General features: G+C 44.8%; 1 protein-coding gene across 4 annotated transcripts in view; it reads left to right on the top strand.

Moving 5' to 3' along the window:
* The window catches only part of srcin1a (SRC kinase signaling inhibitor 1a), a 578,647-nt gene that overhangs the window by 199,804 nt on the left and 362,893 nt on the right, over positions 1 to 15,950 (top strand). For all 4 annotated transcript variants that reach the window (XM_063037434.1, XM_063037430.1, XM_063037435.1 and 1 more), the window contains exon 3: positions 4,965 to 5,039. In XM_063037434.1, coding sequence (XP_062893504.1) covers positions 4,965 to 5,039 — 75 coding nt within the window. The remainder of the gene's footprint in view (positions 1 to 4,964; positions 5,040 to 15,950) is intronic.

Here is a 15,950-nt window from a genome sequence, read left to right as displayed (position 1 = left end):
AATACAAGAGGAGTCCCCATTGTCACCATCTCCTTCTCTCAGACACTAGAGTAAATAGTGAATCACCTTAAGACCATAAAACATAGGAGCAGAGTTAGGCTGTTTGGTCCATTGAGTCTGCTCGATCATTTGTTCATGACTGATATATTTTCCCTCTCAACCTCATTCTCCTACCTTCAAATCAAATCAAATCAACTTTAATTATTATTCAAACCATAGATGGATACAACCAAACCAGACGGTGTTCTTCTGGCACCAAGATGCAAAAATATCCATGTGCATTCAAAATAATGAGAGAGAGAGAGAGAGAGAGAGAGAGAGAGAAAAAGAACATAGTCACACAAGAAAATATATTTTTATTCCAAGACCCTGAGCGACAAGTCCCACAAATTGATGGTTACTGGCAGTCCAGCCTGTGATTCCACTGATCCAACACTGGAGGGCAGCACCAACAGGAGAGGCTACCTCCAATCAAGCACGGACACCATGCTACACCATCTGCAACGTTTCCTCCTCACCTGGACTGCAACAGCAGGCAAGCCTATGGCTTGAGACCTGGACCTCGCTACAACAGAGGTGACACTGCTGCCTCGCCTCCTGTATCTCCACCAAACAAGGGAAACAGGCCTGCAGCAATCAATGTCCAACAGTGTCTTGCAATTGTAAAAGAAACGTCCAGGACAGTCACTCACAGTTTCGCTGCACGCTGCCTTCACACCAACTTGAAGGCACCAGCTCCGTTGCCTTCGAGTAGAAGGCAGTAGTGCGGCCTGCACTCAAGTCAGCTCCTCCGAACCCAATCTGGCTCCCCCCGCGGTTTAATGGTCCAACTCTGCTCCTGCGGCCTGGCGGCTCAATTCTCTCATCACAGACCTTCTCCCAGCTTACCCTTCCTGAAGTCCATAATCAATTCCTTGGTTTTACTGATGCTATTGCTGTGACGCCACTCAACCAGTTGAACTATCTCACTCCTGTACACCTCCTCCTCACCATCTGAGATACTGCCAACAACAGTTGTGTCATCGACAAATTTATAGATGGCATTTGAGCAATGTCTAGCCACAGTCATAAGCTTACAGAGTCGAGCAGTAGGCTGAGCGCACATCCTTGATTTGCGCCTGTTTTGATTGTCAGAGAAGAGGAGATGTTATTTCTGATCTACACAGACTGTGGTCTCTCAATGAGGAAGTCAAGGATCCAGTACAGAGGGAGGTACAGTGGCCCAGGTTTTGAAGCTTGTCATCGTCGTGGCTATCCCTCGAGGTCGAGAATGATAGTCTTCGTTCTGCAGAAGTGGCCTGTGTGTGTATCTGTTTAACGTGTACTTGATGTTGCACTCCAAGAAGCACACGATACTTCACAAATCAACCAACTGATTCCAATGGCATGGAAACCACGACGATTGGAGCTGATGGATTTGTTGCAGCCTTCATCCGCCTTCACAGCCGTTGAATTCGAAGTAACTTCGTCTGCCTGTTCCACCGTTGAGGTCTTGGTTGGATTGTTCTTTGTCAGGGACCTCACCCTCAACCTTACCACCATGGGTGACCCTACCAGGAGCATAGCTCCAGACGGCTTCGCTCTCGGGATCACAGGACCACACAAGCTTCTCCACCACAACAAGGTGACAATCCACGGAGAAGTGAAGCTTGTTGATTAGTATTGAACATATGATTGTGTTGAACGCTGAGCTATAATCAATGAACAGCAGCCTGACATGGGTATTGCTATTGTCCGTGGTCCAGGGCCAACTGGGGTGTCTGTGAGATCTGTAGAACTGTTGTGGCGGTAGGCTAAATGCAGCAGGTCCAGGTCCTTGCTCAGGCATACGTTCATTCTAGCCATGACCAACCTCTCAAAGGAGAGCTGTGGCTTTCCTAGTCACCCGCTGTCCTGCTTGGTGATGATCATCATAGGTTTGGGAGGTGAGGGGATGTTCAGACGTTGAGTAGTTTCAAGGCATCTATCAAAGAACCTAACTGCAGTGAGGTGCATAAAAGGATGCTGTTTGGCTGCATCTTTCAAGCAATAAATACCGAATTGCAGTTGGCTAACCGGGAATATAAATATTTTCCTGGAAATGTTGGGCTGAATGGCCATGTTTCAGTGTTAGGCAGTCATAGAACATGGAGCATAGAAGAGTACAGCACAGAAACAGGCCCTTCAGCCCTCAATGTTGTGCTGAACCAGTTAAATTAGTATTTCAAATGACCAACTGAACTAATTTCCGTATCTTTACATTTCACTCACATTCACGTGCCTATCTAAACATCTCTTAAAAGTCTCAGCAACACACACAAAATGCTGGTGAATGCAACAGGCCAGGCAGCATCTATAGGAAGTGGTACCGTCAACGTTTCGGGCTGAGACCCTTCGTCAGAACTAACTGAAAGAAGAGCTAGTAAGAGATTTGAAAGTGGGAGGGAGAGGGGGAGATCCGAAATGATAGGAGAAGACAGGAGGGGGAGGGATGGAGCCAAGAGCTGGAAAGTTGATTGGCAAAAGGGATGCAAGGCTGGAGAATGGAGAGGATGATGGGATGGGAGGAGAGGAGGACCAGAGAAAGATGGAGAGCAGGCAAGGAGTTATAGTAAGAGGGACAGAGGGAGAAAAAAGAGAGAGAGAAAGAAAGGGGAAAAAAATAATAAATAAATAAGGGATGGGGTAAGAAGGGGAGGAGGGGCATTACCAGAATTTAGAGAAGTCAATATTCATGCCATCAGGTTGGAGGCTACCCAGACAGAATATAAGGTGTTGTTCCTCCAACCTGAGTGTGGCTTCATCTTTACAGTAGAGGAGGCCATGGATAAACATATCAGAATGGGAATGGGATGTGGAATTAAAATGTGTGGCCACTGGGAGATCCTGCTTTCTCTGGCAGACAAAAATGTATCAGCCTCTACCACCACCCCAGGCAACACATTCCAAGCACCCACCAACCTCTGTGTAAAAAAAAACACTTGCCCCTCATATCTTCTTTGAAATTACCTCCTCTCACCTTAAATCCTCTAAACTTTGTTGTCCAAGACCATACAACAGAGTGTAGGGTTCTCTCCTTCCTCTGTGTACCCTCCCCAACAACCCAAATCACTTTCAGTAAGGCATGCTGGGTAGTCAGTATCTCCTGAACACTGGGTAGGTAGATGGTCAGCTTCCACTGATGTTTGTGAAATAACGGAAGGCTATTTAGCCCAATAATTCTATACTGGTTTAAAGAGCAATCCCATTCCCCCACAAAATTTCCCTGTACGCTTTTATTCCCACATTCTCATCAATTCTACCATCCACCTATACCAGGACCAATGTACACTGACCAATTAAATAAACTCAGTGGCCACTCTGCTGGGTACACCTGTACACCTGCTTGTTAATACAAATAGCTTATCAGCCGATCATGTGGCAGCAGCTCAATGCATAAAAACAGGTAGATATGGTCAAGAGGTTCAGTTGTTGTTCAGACCAAACATCAGAATGAGGAAGAAATCTCAGTGACTTTGACCATAGAATGATTGTTGGTGCCAGATGGGGTGGTTTGATCTTCTGAGATTTTCAAGCATAACAGTCTCTAGAGTTTACATAGAATGGTGCAAAAATAAAAGAAATATCTGGTGAGTGGCACTCCTGTAGGTGAAAACGCCTTGTTAATGAGTGAGGTCAGAGGAGATTGGCCAGACAGGTTCAAGCTGACAGGAAGGTGACAATAACTCAAATAACCTTGTGTTACAATAGTGGTGTGCAGAAGAGCATCTCTGAATACACAACACATCGAACCTTGAAGTAGATGGGCTAGAGCAGCAGAAGACCACATGGTCGTATCTGACACAATGGTAGCATATCGATCCAGTTTGGTTTATTGACCCCATCCATATTTTGTGTCTGACAATAGCAATTGTCTGCTCAAGATTTCCAATTGCCATGTAAAGATCTCAGCAAATAGAGTTTTTGCCTTGCATATCAGAGGTCACGAATGAGATCACACTGCAACAATCCATCGAGTATGGACTCAGCCTTGACCACTATATTAACGCTTCTCTCCTGCATTTGTTATTGGTATCGCAGTGATAACATTTAAAGATTGCAAGCCATGTAGGAATGCAAAGCCATCTCAGTAGGATGTGGAAACTTTAGAGAGAGTGCAGGGGAGATTTACCAGGATGCTGCTTGGATTAGAGAGCATGTCCTATGTGGGTAGGTTGAGTGAGCTAGGACTTTTCTCTCTGGAGTGAAGGAGGATGAGGGGGGACTTGATAGAGGTGCATAAGATGATAAGTGGCATTGATCAAGTGGACAGCCAGTGACTTTTTCCAAGCGTGGAAATGGCTAATACAAGGGGCATAATTTTAAGGTATAGTATAAAGAAGAAAGTATAGGAGGTAAGTTCTTCATACCAACGTATGGGTGCATGGAATGTCCTGCAAGGGGTAGTGGTGGAGGCAGATACATTAGGGGCATTTAAGATGCTCTTAGATAGGCAAATGGATGATTGAAAAGTGGAAGGCTATGTAGGAGTGAAGAGTTAGATTCATCTCAGAGCAGGTTACGTGGTGGGCACAGCACCGTGGACTGAATGGCCTGTACTGTGCTATAACATTCCATGTTCTTGTATCACTATTTTTATACAGCTTGACACAAAGACTTCTATTGTTGATGGAGTTCGGTTGGTGTTAAGTTGAGGTGGGAGGGGTGTGTAAGGCAGAGGAAGAGATTGGGCTAAACAATGTTGGTGTATGGGGTTGTCGATTGGTTCTCATGGAACACGCATCCCCAAACCAGCTCTGTCAAATCTGTCCAGTTAAACAGTAAAGCAGAGAGGTGGGCAAATAAGCTGGAGCAAAGATTTCCCAGCCTCCCCTTAATGTCACCACTAATTCTGTCATTTTTGGACACCTTCATCCTCATATTTTCTGCTTTGAGTGCATGTTTTTGGATATATTAAATTTCATACCTTTTTCTGTCTTCCATAGATCTCTCCATGACTCCTATGAAACATGGATCATACAACTACAAAACCACCTATAACCATCCACCTGTTACACAAGGTATTTCTCAACCTGGAGGGGAAGCCACTCCACTACATTCTCTTGCTCTCTCTTTCTCTCTTTATTACTTCATACATTTCGACAGGGGAAGCTTGGAAGGGATGGAGACAGTTCTTATCAAGCAGCTCCATTGATGTGCCTGGCGAGTTACTACGGCAACCACCTTCAATGCTGACCTCGGGAAATATTCCCTTGATGCTTCTAAGTTTTGGGATGGTGAAGGGTGTCTGCAGGAGAATTGAAGAATGATGACAGGGTGTGTGAGGGTGGAAGTATCTCCTCAGCCTCTGGAACTCTGAGGGTTTCCAGAGATTAGTTTTGTGAGATGTCAATGTTCAATTGGGAGAATTTGCAGGATTAGGAGAGAAGACAGGCATAGCTTGGGAAGAGTAGGGTCTGATTTAACGTTGCAATGTGTCCTGAAGCTCTAGATGAAGAAAACCTGATAACACACCACCGCAGCAAGTATTAGAACAAATTATCATAATCTTAATCAGAGTGACACACACAAAATGCTGGAGAATTCCTCAGGTCAGGCAGCATCTATGGACAGGAATTAAAAAGTCAATGTTTCAGGCCAAGACCCTTTGTCAGGACTGGAAAGGAAGGGGGAGGAAGCCAGAATAAGAAGGTGGTGAGGGGGGAAGGAGTACAAACTGGCAGGTGATCGATGAAGACCGAATAGAATTCTGGAATTTGGGGCTCCAGTGGTGTACAAATGAGGCAGAAGTCAAGTTGAACTGAACCTCAGGAAAGCATTTATCAATCATGCTTTCTCTGAGCAAGAAAACTTAGATTATCCAAGAGCAGCCCAACAAAATGGGAAAACACAATAGTGTAGCAGTTGGTGTTAATGCTATTACAGTGCAGGCGACTTGGGTTCAATTCCCGCTGCTGCCTGTAAGGAGTTTGTACGTTCTCTCCGTGACCGCATGGGTTTCCTCAGACGTATCAGTTGGTAAGTTAATTGGTCACGTGGGTATAATTGGACGGCACAGGCTCGTTGGGCCACAAGAGCCTGTTACCCCGTGCTGCGTCTCTAAATAAATCAAACCAAAACGTTGGAGGAACTCAGCAGGTCAGGTAGCATCCATGGAGGGAAAAGAACAGTCAACGTTTTGGGCTGGAAAGGACTGGAAAGAGAGAGGGCAAAAGCCAAAATTTTAAAAGTAGGAGGAAGGAGAGGAGTACAAGTTGGCAGGTGATAGTTGAGTCCAGGTGAGAGGGGGAAGGTGGGAAGAAGGGGCAGGGGTAAAAGGGAATGATGTGAGAAGCTGGGAGATGATAGATGGAAGAGGCAGAGGACTGATGAACACAGAACATACAGTACAACATAACACATAGAACATTAGAGCACAGTAAAAGCTCTATCGCCTACAATGCTGTGCCGAACTTTTAACCTACTCCAAGATCAGTCTAACCCTTACCATCTAAATAGCCCTCCATTTTTCCTTCATCCATGCGCCTATCTGAGAGTCCATAATGTATCTGCCTCCACCACCACCCCTGGCTGTGCGTTCCACACTTTCTGACATACCCCTATACTTTCCTCCAATCACCTTAAATTTATGTCTCCTCATATTAGCTATTTCCACCCAGGGAAAGAGTCTCTGCTGTCCACTTGATCTGTCTCTTCTCATCTTGTACACCTCTGTCACACTACGCAGAAGAAGGCAATGGCAAGCCACTTCTGTAGAAAAATTTCCCAGTAACAATCATGGTCAATAGATGGAAGAACATGTTTGCCCATGTCATATGACACAGCACACAATGATGATGATAGAACATAGAACATAGAGCAGTACAGCACAGTACAGGCCCTTCGGCCCACAATGTTGTGCCGACCCTTAAACCCTGCCTCCCATATAACCCCCCTGACCCTAAGTTCCTCCATATACCTGTCTACGATACTTCTATCAAGTCACCTCTTACCCTCCTTTGCTCTAAAGAGAAAAGCCCTACTCACTCAACCTATCCTCATAGGACATGCTCTCTTCTAATCCAGGCAGCATCCTGGTAAATCTCCTCTGCACTCTCTCTAAAGCTTCCAAATCCTTCCTATAACGAGGCGACAAGAACTGAACTCCAAGTGTTGTCAAACCAGAATTTTATAGAGATGTAACATTAACCCGCAGCTCTTGAACTCAAAAAGAAGGCAGCTGCTTTCTCCAACATTTAGTGTGTGTTGCTCCAGAATTCCAGGTTCTGCATTCCCTCTTGAGTTATCCAGGAACCTTAGATTTGCTGTTTCCTTTTTCTGAAGACAGGAGGTTGCTAGATCTGATGGACAATTTGCCCAGACATACAAGGACCACAGCCAACACCCTCTAGGGATGGCATCTGATATCCTCAAACACACACAAGACACAGACACACACACACAGACACACACACACACACACACAAAGAACAGTGGTTCAGTGTCCAACAGCCGTAGGTACTGACTTTAATATTAAGACAGGATGTATGGCAGGATCATATTATCTCAGACTCATTACCTTGGTCAGTTCTTAAAACAGTCCTTCTTCGGAATTGTTAATTGTATCAGTGTATTATTGTCACATGTACCAGGATATGGTAAAAAAATTGGTCTTGCAAACTGTTCAAACAGATCAAATTATTACACAGTGCATTGAGGTAAAACAAGATCAAACAACTACGATGCAGAATAAAGTGTAACACCAACAGAGAAAGTGCAGTGCAGGTAAATGACTAAGTGCAAGATCATAACGAGGTTGATTGTGAGGTCAAAAGTCCATCTTTTCGTACAAGACGTCTGATGACATCTGGTTGGTATATGCTTTCAGGCTTCTGTACCTTCTACCCAATGAATAATAATAGGCATTCGTTAATCTCATGAGACCATGGATTTGTGCCTTGGAAGGTTTCCAGGGCGCAGGCCTGGGCAAGGTTGTATGGAAGACTAGCAATTGCCTATGCTGCATGTTTCCCCTCTCCACGCCACCGATGTTGTCCAACGGAAGGCCATTAGGATCCATACAGCTTGGCACTGGTGTCGTCGCAGAGCAATGTGTGGTTAAGTGCCTTGTTCAAGGGCACAACACGTTGCCTCAGCCAAGGCTCGAACTAGCGACCTTCAAATCACTAGACGAACGCCTTAACCACTTGGCCACGCGCCAACGCTGCCCAATGGGAGAGGGGAGAAAAGAAAATGTCCAGGGTGGGTAGGGTCTTTGATTATGCTGGCTGCTTTACTGATGGAGCAAGGAGTGTAGATGGAGTCCATGGAGGGGTTGCTGGTCCCTGTGATGTGCTGAGCTGTATCCACAACTTGCTGCAGCTTCTTGCAGTCGTATGCAGAGTACATCCAGATAGAATGTTTCCTATGGTGCACTGCTAAAAATTGGTAAGCGTTACGGAGACTTGACAAATTTCTTTAGCCTCCTGTGGAAGCAAAGTTGTTGGTGATCTTTCTTGGCTGTGTCACAAATGTGATGTTCACAACAAGAATTACACATGAAATGCTTGTTTTCACATGTCTTCTAGATAGGAAACAGGGGAAGGAAGGTAGGTTAAACACTGAAATCCTGCTAAAATTCTTCAATAAGCACACTATTATTTACCAACATTTTGATTTGTACTGATACTCTTCTGCTTTTTTCTTGTCTGATCTTTCATAGCATATAGCACACGCAGTACAAGCCCTTTGAAGCATGATGTTGTGCTGATATTTTAACCTACTATAACTTTCATTGCTCTTGAACCAGTTTAATCGTGCAAGATTGAATTTAACTCCAGCACACCTTGGGAGTATTTACCGGTATGCTGCCTGGATTAAGGAATGTGTCGAATGAGGAAAGGTTGAGCAAGCTAGGGCTCTTCTCCTTGGAGCAAAGGCCGATGAGAGGTGAATCAATAGAAGTGTATATGATGAACAAGTAGACAGCAAGCACCTTTTTCCAGGGCAGAAATGGCTAATACAAGGGGCCATAATTTTAAGGTGATTGGTGCAAGTATTGGGGGGGATGTCAGAGATAGCTTTTTTTAGCCAAAGTGTTGGGTGCATGGAACGTGTTGCCAGTGATAGTGGTAGAGGCAGGTACATCAGGGATAGTTAATAGATTCTTAGGTAGGCAGATGGGTGACAGAAAAATGGAGGGCGATGGGGGAGGGATGGATTAGATTGATCTTAGAGTAGGTTAAAATGTCGGCACAACATCATGGGCTGAAGGGCCTGTACTGTATGTTGTAAAAGATTGGTGCAAGGTAATATTTCACTCTGCATCAAAGCATCAGCCTATTTCTTGACACCAGAAAATTTAATCTCAGAGCAGACAAGGAGTTTCAATTGTCTATCTGCATTTTGAGAATACAATTTGTAAAATGTAGTCTGTGCATCAATAAGAGGAGGAGAGCCTGACATGGTGTCACTTCAATGTAAGAGCTTCCTGTCTTCTCTTCTCAGAAAGGAGACCAAAGGGAATTAGATATTGAATTCTCAGTTTTATTGCTGCTGACTCATAAATTCATTTAAATACACTCAATAACCTGTTAATTAGATACCTCCTGTACCTAAAAGTGGGCACTGAGTGTATGTTTGTAGTCTTCTGCTGCTGTAGCCCATCCATTTCAAGATTTGACATGTTGTGCGTTAAGAGATGCTCTTCTGCACATCACTGTTGTAATGCATGATTATATGAGTTACTGTCACCTTCCTATCAGCTTGAACTAGTCTGGCCATTCTCCTCTGACCTCTCTCATCAACAAGGCATTTTCACACATATATGACTCCCACTCACTGGATGTCTTCTGTTTTTCGCCCCATTCTCTGTAAACTCTAGAGACCATTGTGTGTGAAAATCCCAAGAGAACAGCAGTTTCTGAGATATTTAAGCCACCCCGTCTGGCACCAACAATCATTCCAAGGTCAAGATCACATTGCTTCCCCATTCTGATGTTTGGTCTGAACAACAATTGAACCTCTTGACCATGCCTGCATGCTTTTATGCATTGAGTTGCTGCCACATGATTGGCTGATTAGATATTTGCATTAACGAGGTGTACTGGTGTACCTAATACAGTGGTGAGTGTAGAAAACAGAGCATAGAACACTACAGTACAGAACAGGCCCTTTGGCCCACAAGTTGTGCCAGCCCTTTAACCTACTCTAAGATCAATGTAACCATCCTCTCCTACATAGCCTTCCATTTTCTTTCGTCCATGTGCCTATCGAAGAAATGTTCCCTGATGTATCTGCCTCTACCACCACCCCTGGCAGCACATTCCATGCACCCACCACTCTCTGTGTAAAAAAAAATCCACCTCTGACATCCTCTTGTACTTCCCTTCAAACAACTTAAAGTTATGTCCCCTCACATTAGCCATTTCTGCTGCAGCAAAAAGTCTCTGTCTGCCCACTCTCTCTGTGCTTCTTATTACCTTGTACACCCCTGTCAAGTCACCTCTCATCCTCCTTTTCTCCAAAAAGAGAAAACCCCTAGCTCATTCAACCTATCCTCATGAGACATGCTCTCTAATCCATGCAGCATCCTGGTAAATCTCCTCTGCATCCTCTCAAACACTTCTACATCCTTCCTATAATGAGACGACGAGAAATGAACACAATACTCCATGTTTGTGATCTGCTTCGCCTTTTTCTCATAAGCATTTTTTTAGAGTCATTGGTGACTTACTAAATCTCCTCAAACTGCTAATGAAAGATAGCTGCTGACATGCCTTTTGCGTAATTACATCAATATATCAGGGCCAGGATAGATCTGCAGGGATGTTGATACCCAGGAACTTGAAAGTGCTCATCCACTCTTCCCTGCCACCTGTCCCACGCTCCAGGCTCACCAATCCCAACATCCTAAGCTCCCACCAGGTTTGTAAACTTGCTTTCTGCTCCACATTGACAAACACAGTACTGTGCAAAAGTCTTCAGCACCCTAGCTACGTATATATGCAGTATGTGCCGAAGACTTTTGCACAGTACTGTATCTCACTCCTGTACGCCTCCTTGTCACCATCTGAGATTCTGCCATTTCATTTTGAAGGTGTCCTCGATGGTGGGGAGGCTAGCGGCCATAATGGAGCTGGGTGAGTCTACAACCCAGTGCAGATTTTTGTTGATCCTGTGCATTGGTGGCTCCACACCAGATGGTGATGAATCTAATCAGAGTGTTACTGGTGTGCCTTTCCTTAATTGCATCAATATGTTGGGCCCAGAATAGACCCACAGAAATCTTAACCCCCAGGAACTTGAAATTGCTCATCCTTTCCACTGCAGAACTCTCGATGAGGACTGGAGTATATGTAATAATTGCAGGATAACCTGTCGTTGGATCACTAAGTATTGGTCCAAGTAGGGGAAAAAACCATTGCTGATCTTCATATTGAATTGACTTTATTTCTTACATCCTTCACATACATGAGGAATAAAAATCTTTACATTACGTCTCCATCTGAATGTGCAATATGCAAATTATAGTCATTTGTAATAAATACTATGTATAGTAAGATATACAACAGGACAGTCAATGTAGCTTAGAAATACAGTTGTGTCAGCATGAGTTCATCAGTCTGATGGCCTGGTGGAAGAAGCTGTCCCGGAGCCTGTTGGTCCTGGCTTTTATGCTGTGGTACCGTTTCCCAGATGGTAGCAGCTGGAAGAGTTTGTGGTTGGGGTGACTCGGGTCCCCAGTGATCCTTCGGGTGTGGAATGAGCTGCCAGCAGAAGTGGTGGTTGCGGGTTTGGTTTCAATATTGAAGAGAAATTTGGATAGATACATGGATGGGAAAGCTATGGAGAGCTATGGTCCAGGTACGGGTGGATAGGACTAGTCAGGTTAATAGTTCAGCACAGACTAGATGGGCCAAAAGGCCTGTTTCTGTAGTGTTCTATAACTCTATGAGCTACAGGGAAAGTGCAGTGCAGGTAAACAATAAAGTGCAAGACATAACGATGTGAATTGTGAGGCCCAGAGTCGACCTTATTGTACCCGGGAACCAGTCAATAGTCTTGTTACGGCAAGATATAAGCTGTCCTTGAGCCTGGGTGTATGTGCATTCAGGTATCCCCAACCCGATGGGAGTGGGGAGAAGAGAGAGTGTCCGAGGAAGGTGGTGTCAATGACTTGGATGATGGAATTGATGGCTTTGTGGCGAAGTTTGTGGATAATACAAAGGTGGAAGGAGGGGCAGGTAATGTTGGTGAAGCAGGGAGTCTGCAGAAGGGTTTAAACAGATTGGAAGAATGGGCAAAGGAGTGACAGAGTGACAGATAGTGTAGGAAAGTATATGTTCATGCACTTTGGTAGAAGGAGTAATGGCATAGACTATTTTCTAAACAGAGAAAATTCAAAAATCAGAGGTGCAAAGGGACTTGGGAGTCCTTGTGCAGGATTCCCTAAAGGTTAACTTGCGGGTTGAGTCAGTGGTAAGGGAGGCAAATGCAATGTTAGTATTCATTTTGAGAGGATTAGAAAGCAAGAGCAAGAATATAATGCTGAGGCTTTTTTTAAGGCATTGGCCAGACCACACTTGGAGTATTGTGAGCAATTTTGGGCCCCTTATGTAAGAAAAGGTGAGCTGGCATTGGAAGGGTCCAGGGGAGGTTCATGAAAATGATTCTGAGAATGAAAGGGTTAATGTATGAAGAGTATTTAATGGCTCTGGGCCTGTACTTGCTGGAGTTTAGAGGAATGAGGGGGATGTCATTGAAGCCTATCAAATATTGGAAGGCCTAGATAGAGTGATGTGAAGAGGGTGTTTACTGTAGTGGGTGCATTTAGGACCAGAGGGCACAGCCTCAGTGGAGAGTCATCCATTTAGAACAGAAATGAGGATGAGTCTGCCATGGACAGCTGTGGAGACCATGTCATTGTGTATATTTAAAGTAAAGGTTGATGGTTCTTGATTAGTCAGGGCAGCAAAGGTTACAGGGAGAAGGTAAGAGAATGGGGTTGAGAGGGATGATAAATCAGCCATGATGGAATGGTGGAGCAGACTCGACTGGCCGAACGGCTTAGTCAGCTCCATGTCTTATGGGACATGACAAATTTCTATAGTTTCCTGAGGAAGTAGAAGGGTGTTGGTGAGCTTTCTTGGCCATGACGTCAACGTGCTTGGGCCAGGACAGGCTATTGGTGACACACTGCTAGAAACTTGAAGCTCTCATTCCTCTCATGTGGAAGATAGCGAAGCAGTGATTTCCTTTCTGATGCAACACTGTGATACAAGCCAAGGACAGCTGTGTGTTTCTCCTGAATCAAAGATTGTCTGCAGAACCAGCTGTATTTTCTTGTGTGTCTATTGTGTTTGGAGACCATCTCCCAGGAATTGACTGTACCTTATTGCAATGTAGCAGAACCAAAATCACTCCACCTCCCTTAGAATTTTGATGTTATTTTTAGTAAACCCTCCACTAAGTATTGAGGTCAGGAGGTATAATTTTGCAAAATAACACACTTCTGTTCATTCAGATGTTTTTATCAAGCTTATGGAGCATCATAAAGTACCTTCTCAGTCTGCCTCAGGAAGGATGAGTCCCAAGGGAGAAGTAATGGTGATAAGACAGGGGAGTGGGGGGGAATAATTAACATGCTGCCTCCAAGTCCCTGCCTGACCGGAGTGTTAACGAATGGGCTCTAAGTACAGATGATGACTATTCACATAAGGTGATTTTGCTGCACACAGTGTTTACATTATCATAAGTATTAATGCATCAAATCTCAACAAACCCTCAACTGCACACATTCTCAGAAGCAGATTCAATTTACTGGTTTGACACAAAGCAAAGTCAGGAGAATGGGATTTAATGCACGCCTCTAGAAGAACCGGCAGAGATTGTTCTTCGCCCTGAGCTGTTAAATATTCATGGTTCTGATAGTGACATTGCAAAGGCAAGTGCATGAATAAGAATCATCGAGCTACATCAGGGGAACAGGTCCCTCAGCCTACTGCCCATCAACCATCCGCAGAATCACAGCACAAAGACAGGCCTTTCAGCCCATCCAGTCCATGCTAATCTGTTTTCTACCTAGTCCCAATGACCTACACCCAGACCATAGCCCTCCAGACCCTTCCCATCCATGTTCATTCACTCGTTTTGTGCTGTGTCTATGATGTGGGCAATCATGGTCTTTCCATAACCTCGATTATTCTTGGCAAATTTTTCCACAGAGCTGTTTTACCATTGCGTTCTGGGCAGCATCTTTACAAAATGGGTGACCCCCAGCCATTATCAATACTCTTCAGAGATTGCCTTCCTGGCATTAGTGGTCACATAACCAAGACTTGTGATCTGCACCGGCTGCTCATACGACCATCCACCACCTGCTCCCATGGCTTTACGTGACCCTGATAGAAACCTTGGTAGAAATGTACCGTATCTCCACACCGCCACCCACCCATCCATGTGCCTCTCCAAATATCTCTTAAATGTTGAAACCAACTGCTCATCCAACCACACCCACTGCCAGCTGGTTCACACTCTCATCACCCTTTGTGTAAAGAAGTTCCCCCTCGTTTTCCCCTGAAACATTTCATGTTTCACCCTTAACCCATTTCTAATAATCCTACATTATTGCAATTTTTCATTCTCCCAACATTCCTATCACTCGCCCGGATTCTACCACTCACTGACACAACTGGAACACTTTACAGTGACCAGTTAACCCACCAAGATTGAGAAGAACACTTGGAACAGAGGTCTCTAGAGGATTGGGGGAGTAGATTATCAAGGCTGGATTGCTATGTGTTTGAAAATTTGTGCTCCTGTCGATTCATCTGCATTCCAGCCACTTATACTCACTCCACTTTAGAACATAGAACATAGAATAGTACAGCACATTACAGGCCCTTGGGCCCACAATGTTGTGCCGACCCTCAAACCCTGCCTCCCATATAAGCCCCCCCACCCCGCGTAAATTCCTCCATATACCTGTCTAGTAGTCTCTTAAACTTCACTAGTGTATCTGCCTCCACCACTGAATCAGGCAGTGCATTCCACGCACCAGCCACTCTCTGAGTAAAAAACCTTCCTCTAATATCCCCCTTGAACTTCCCACCCCTTACCTTAAAGCCATTCCTATTGTATGGAGCAGTGGTGCCCTGGGGAAGAAGCGCTGGCTGTCCACTCTATTCCTCTTATTATCTTGTACACCTCTATCATGTCTCCTCTCATCCTCCTTCTCTCCAAAGAGTAAAGCCCTAGCTCCCTTAATCTCTGATCATAATGCATACTCTCTAAACCAGGCAGCATCCTGGTAAATCTCCTCTGTACCCTTTCCAATGCTTCCACATCCTTCCTATAGTGAGGCGACCAGAACTGGACACAGTACTCCAAGTGTGGCCTAACCAGAGTTTTATAGAGCTGCATCATTACATCCCAACTCTTAAACTCTGTCCCTCGACTTATGAAAGCTAACACCCCATAAACTTTCTTAACTACCCTATCCACCTGTGAGGCAACTTTCAGGGATCTGTGGACATGTACCCCCAGATCCCTCTGCTCCTCCACACTACCAAGTATCCTGCCATTTACTTTGTACTCTGCCTTGGAGTTTATCCTTCCAAAGTGTCCCACCTCGCACTTCTCCGGGTTGAACTCCATCTGCCACTTCTCAGCCCACTTCTACATCCTATCAATGTCTCTCTGCAATCTTTGACAATCCTCTACACTATCTACAACACCACCAACCTTTGTGTCGTCTGCAAACTTGTCAACCCACCCTTCAACCCCAACATCCAGGTCGTTAATAAAAATCACAAAAAGTAGAGGTCCCAGAACAGATCCTTGTGGGACACCACTAGTCACAATCCTCCAATCTGAATGTACTCCCTCCACCACCACCCTCTGCCTTCTGCAGGCAAGCCAATTCTGAATCCACCTGGCCAAACCTCCTAGGATCCCATGCTTCTGACTTTCTGAATAAGCCTACTGTGTGG

Source organism: Mobula hypostoma, chromosome X1 (assembly GCF_963921235.1).
Source record: "Mobula hypostoma chromosome X1, sMobHyp1.1, whole genome shotgun sequence".
Classification (NCBI taxonomy): Eukaryota; Metazoa; Chordata; class Chondrichthyes; order Myliobatiformes; family Myliobatidae; genus Mobula; species Mobula hypostoma.
The sequence above is the reverse complement of the archived record's forward strand: the minus strand, read 5'-3'. Positions and strand labels throughout refer to the sequence as shown.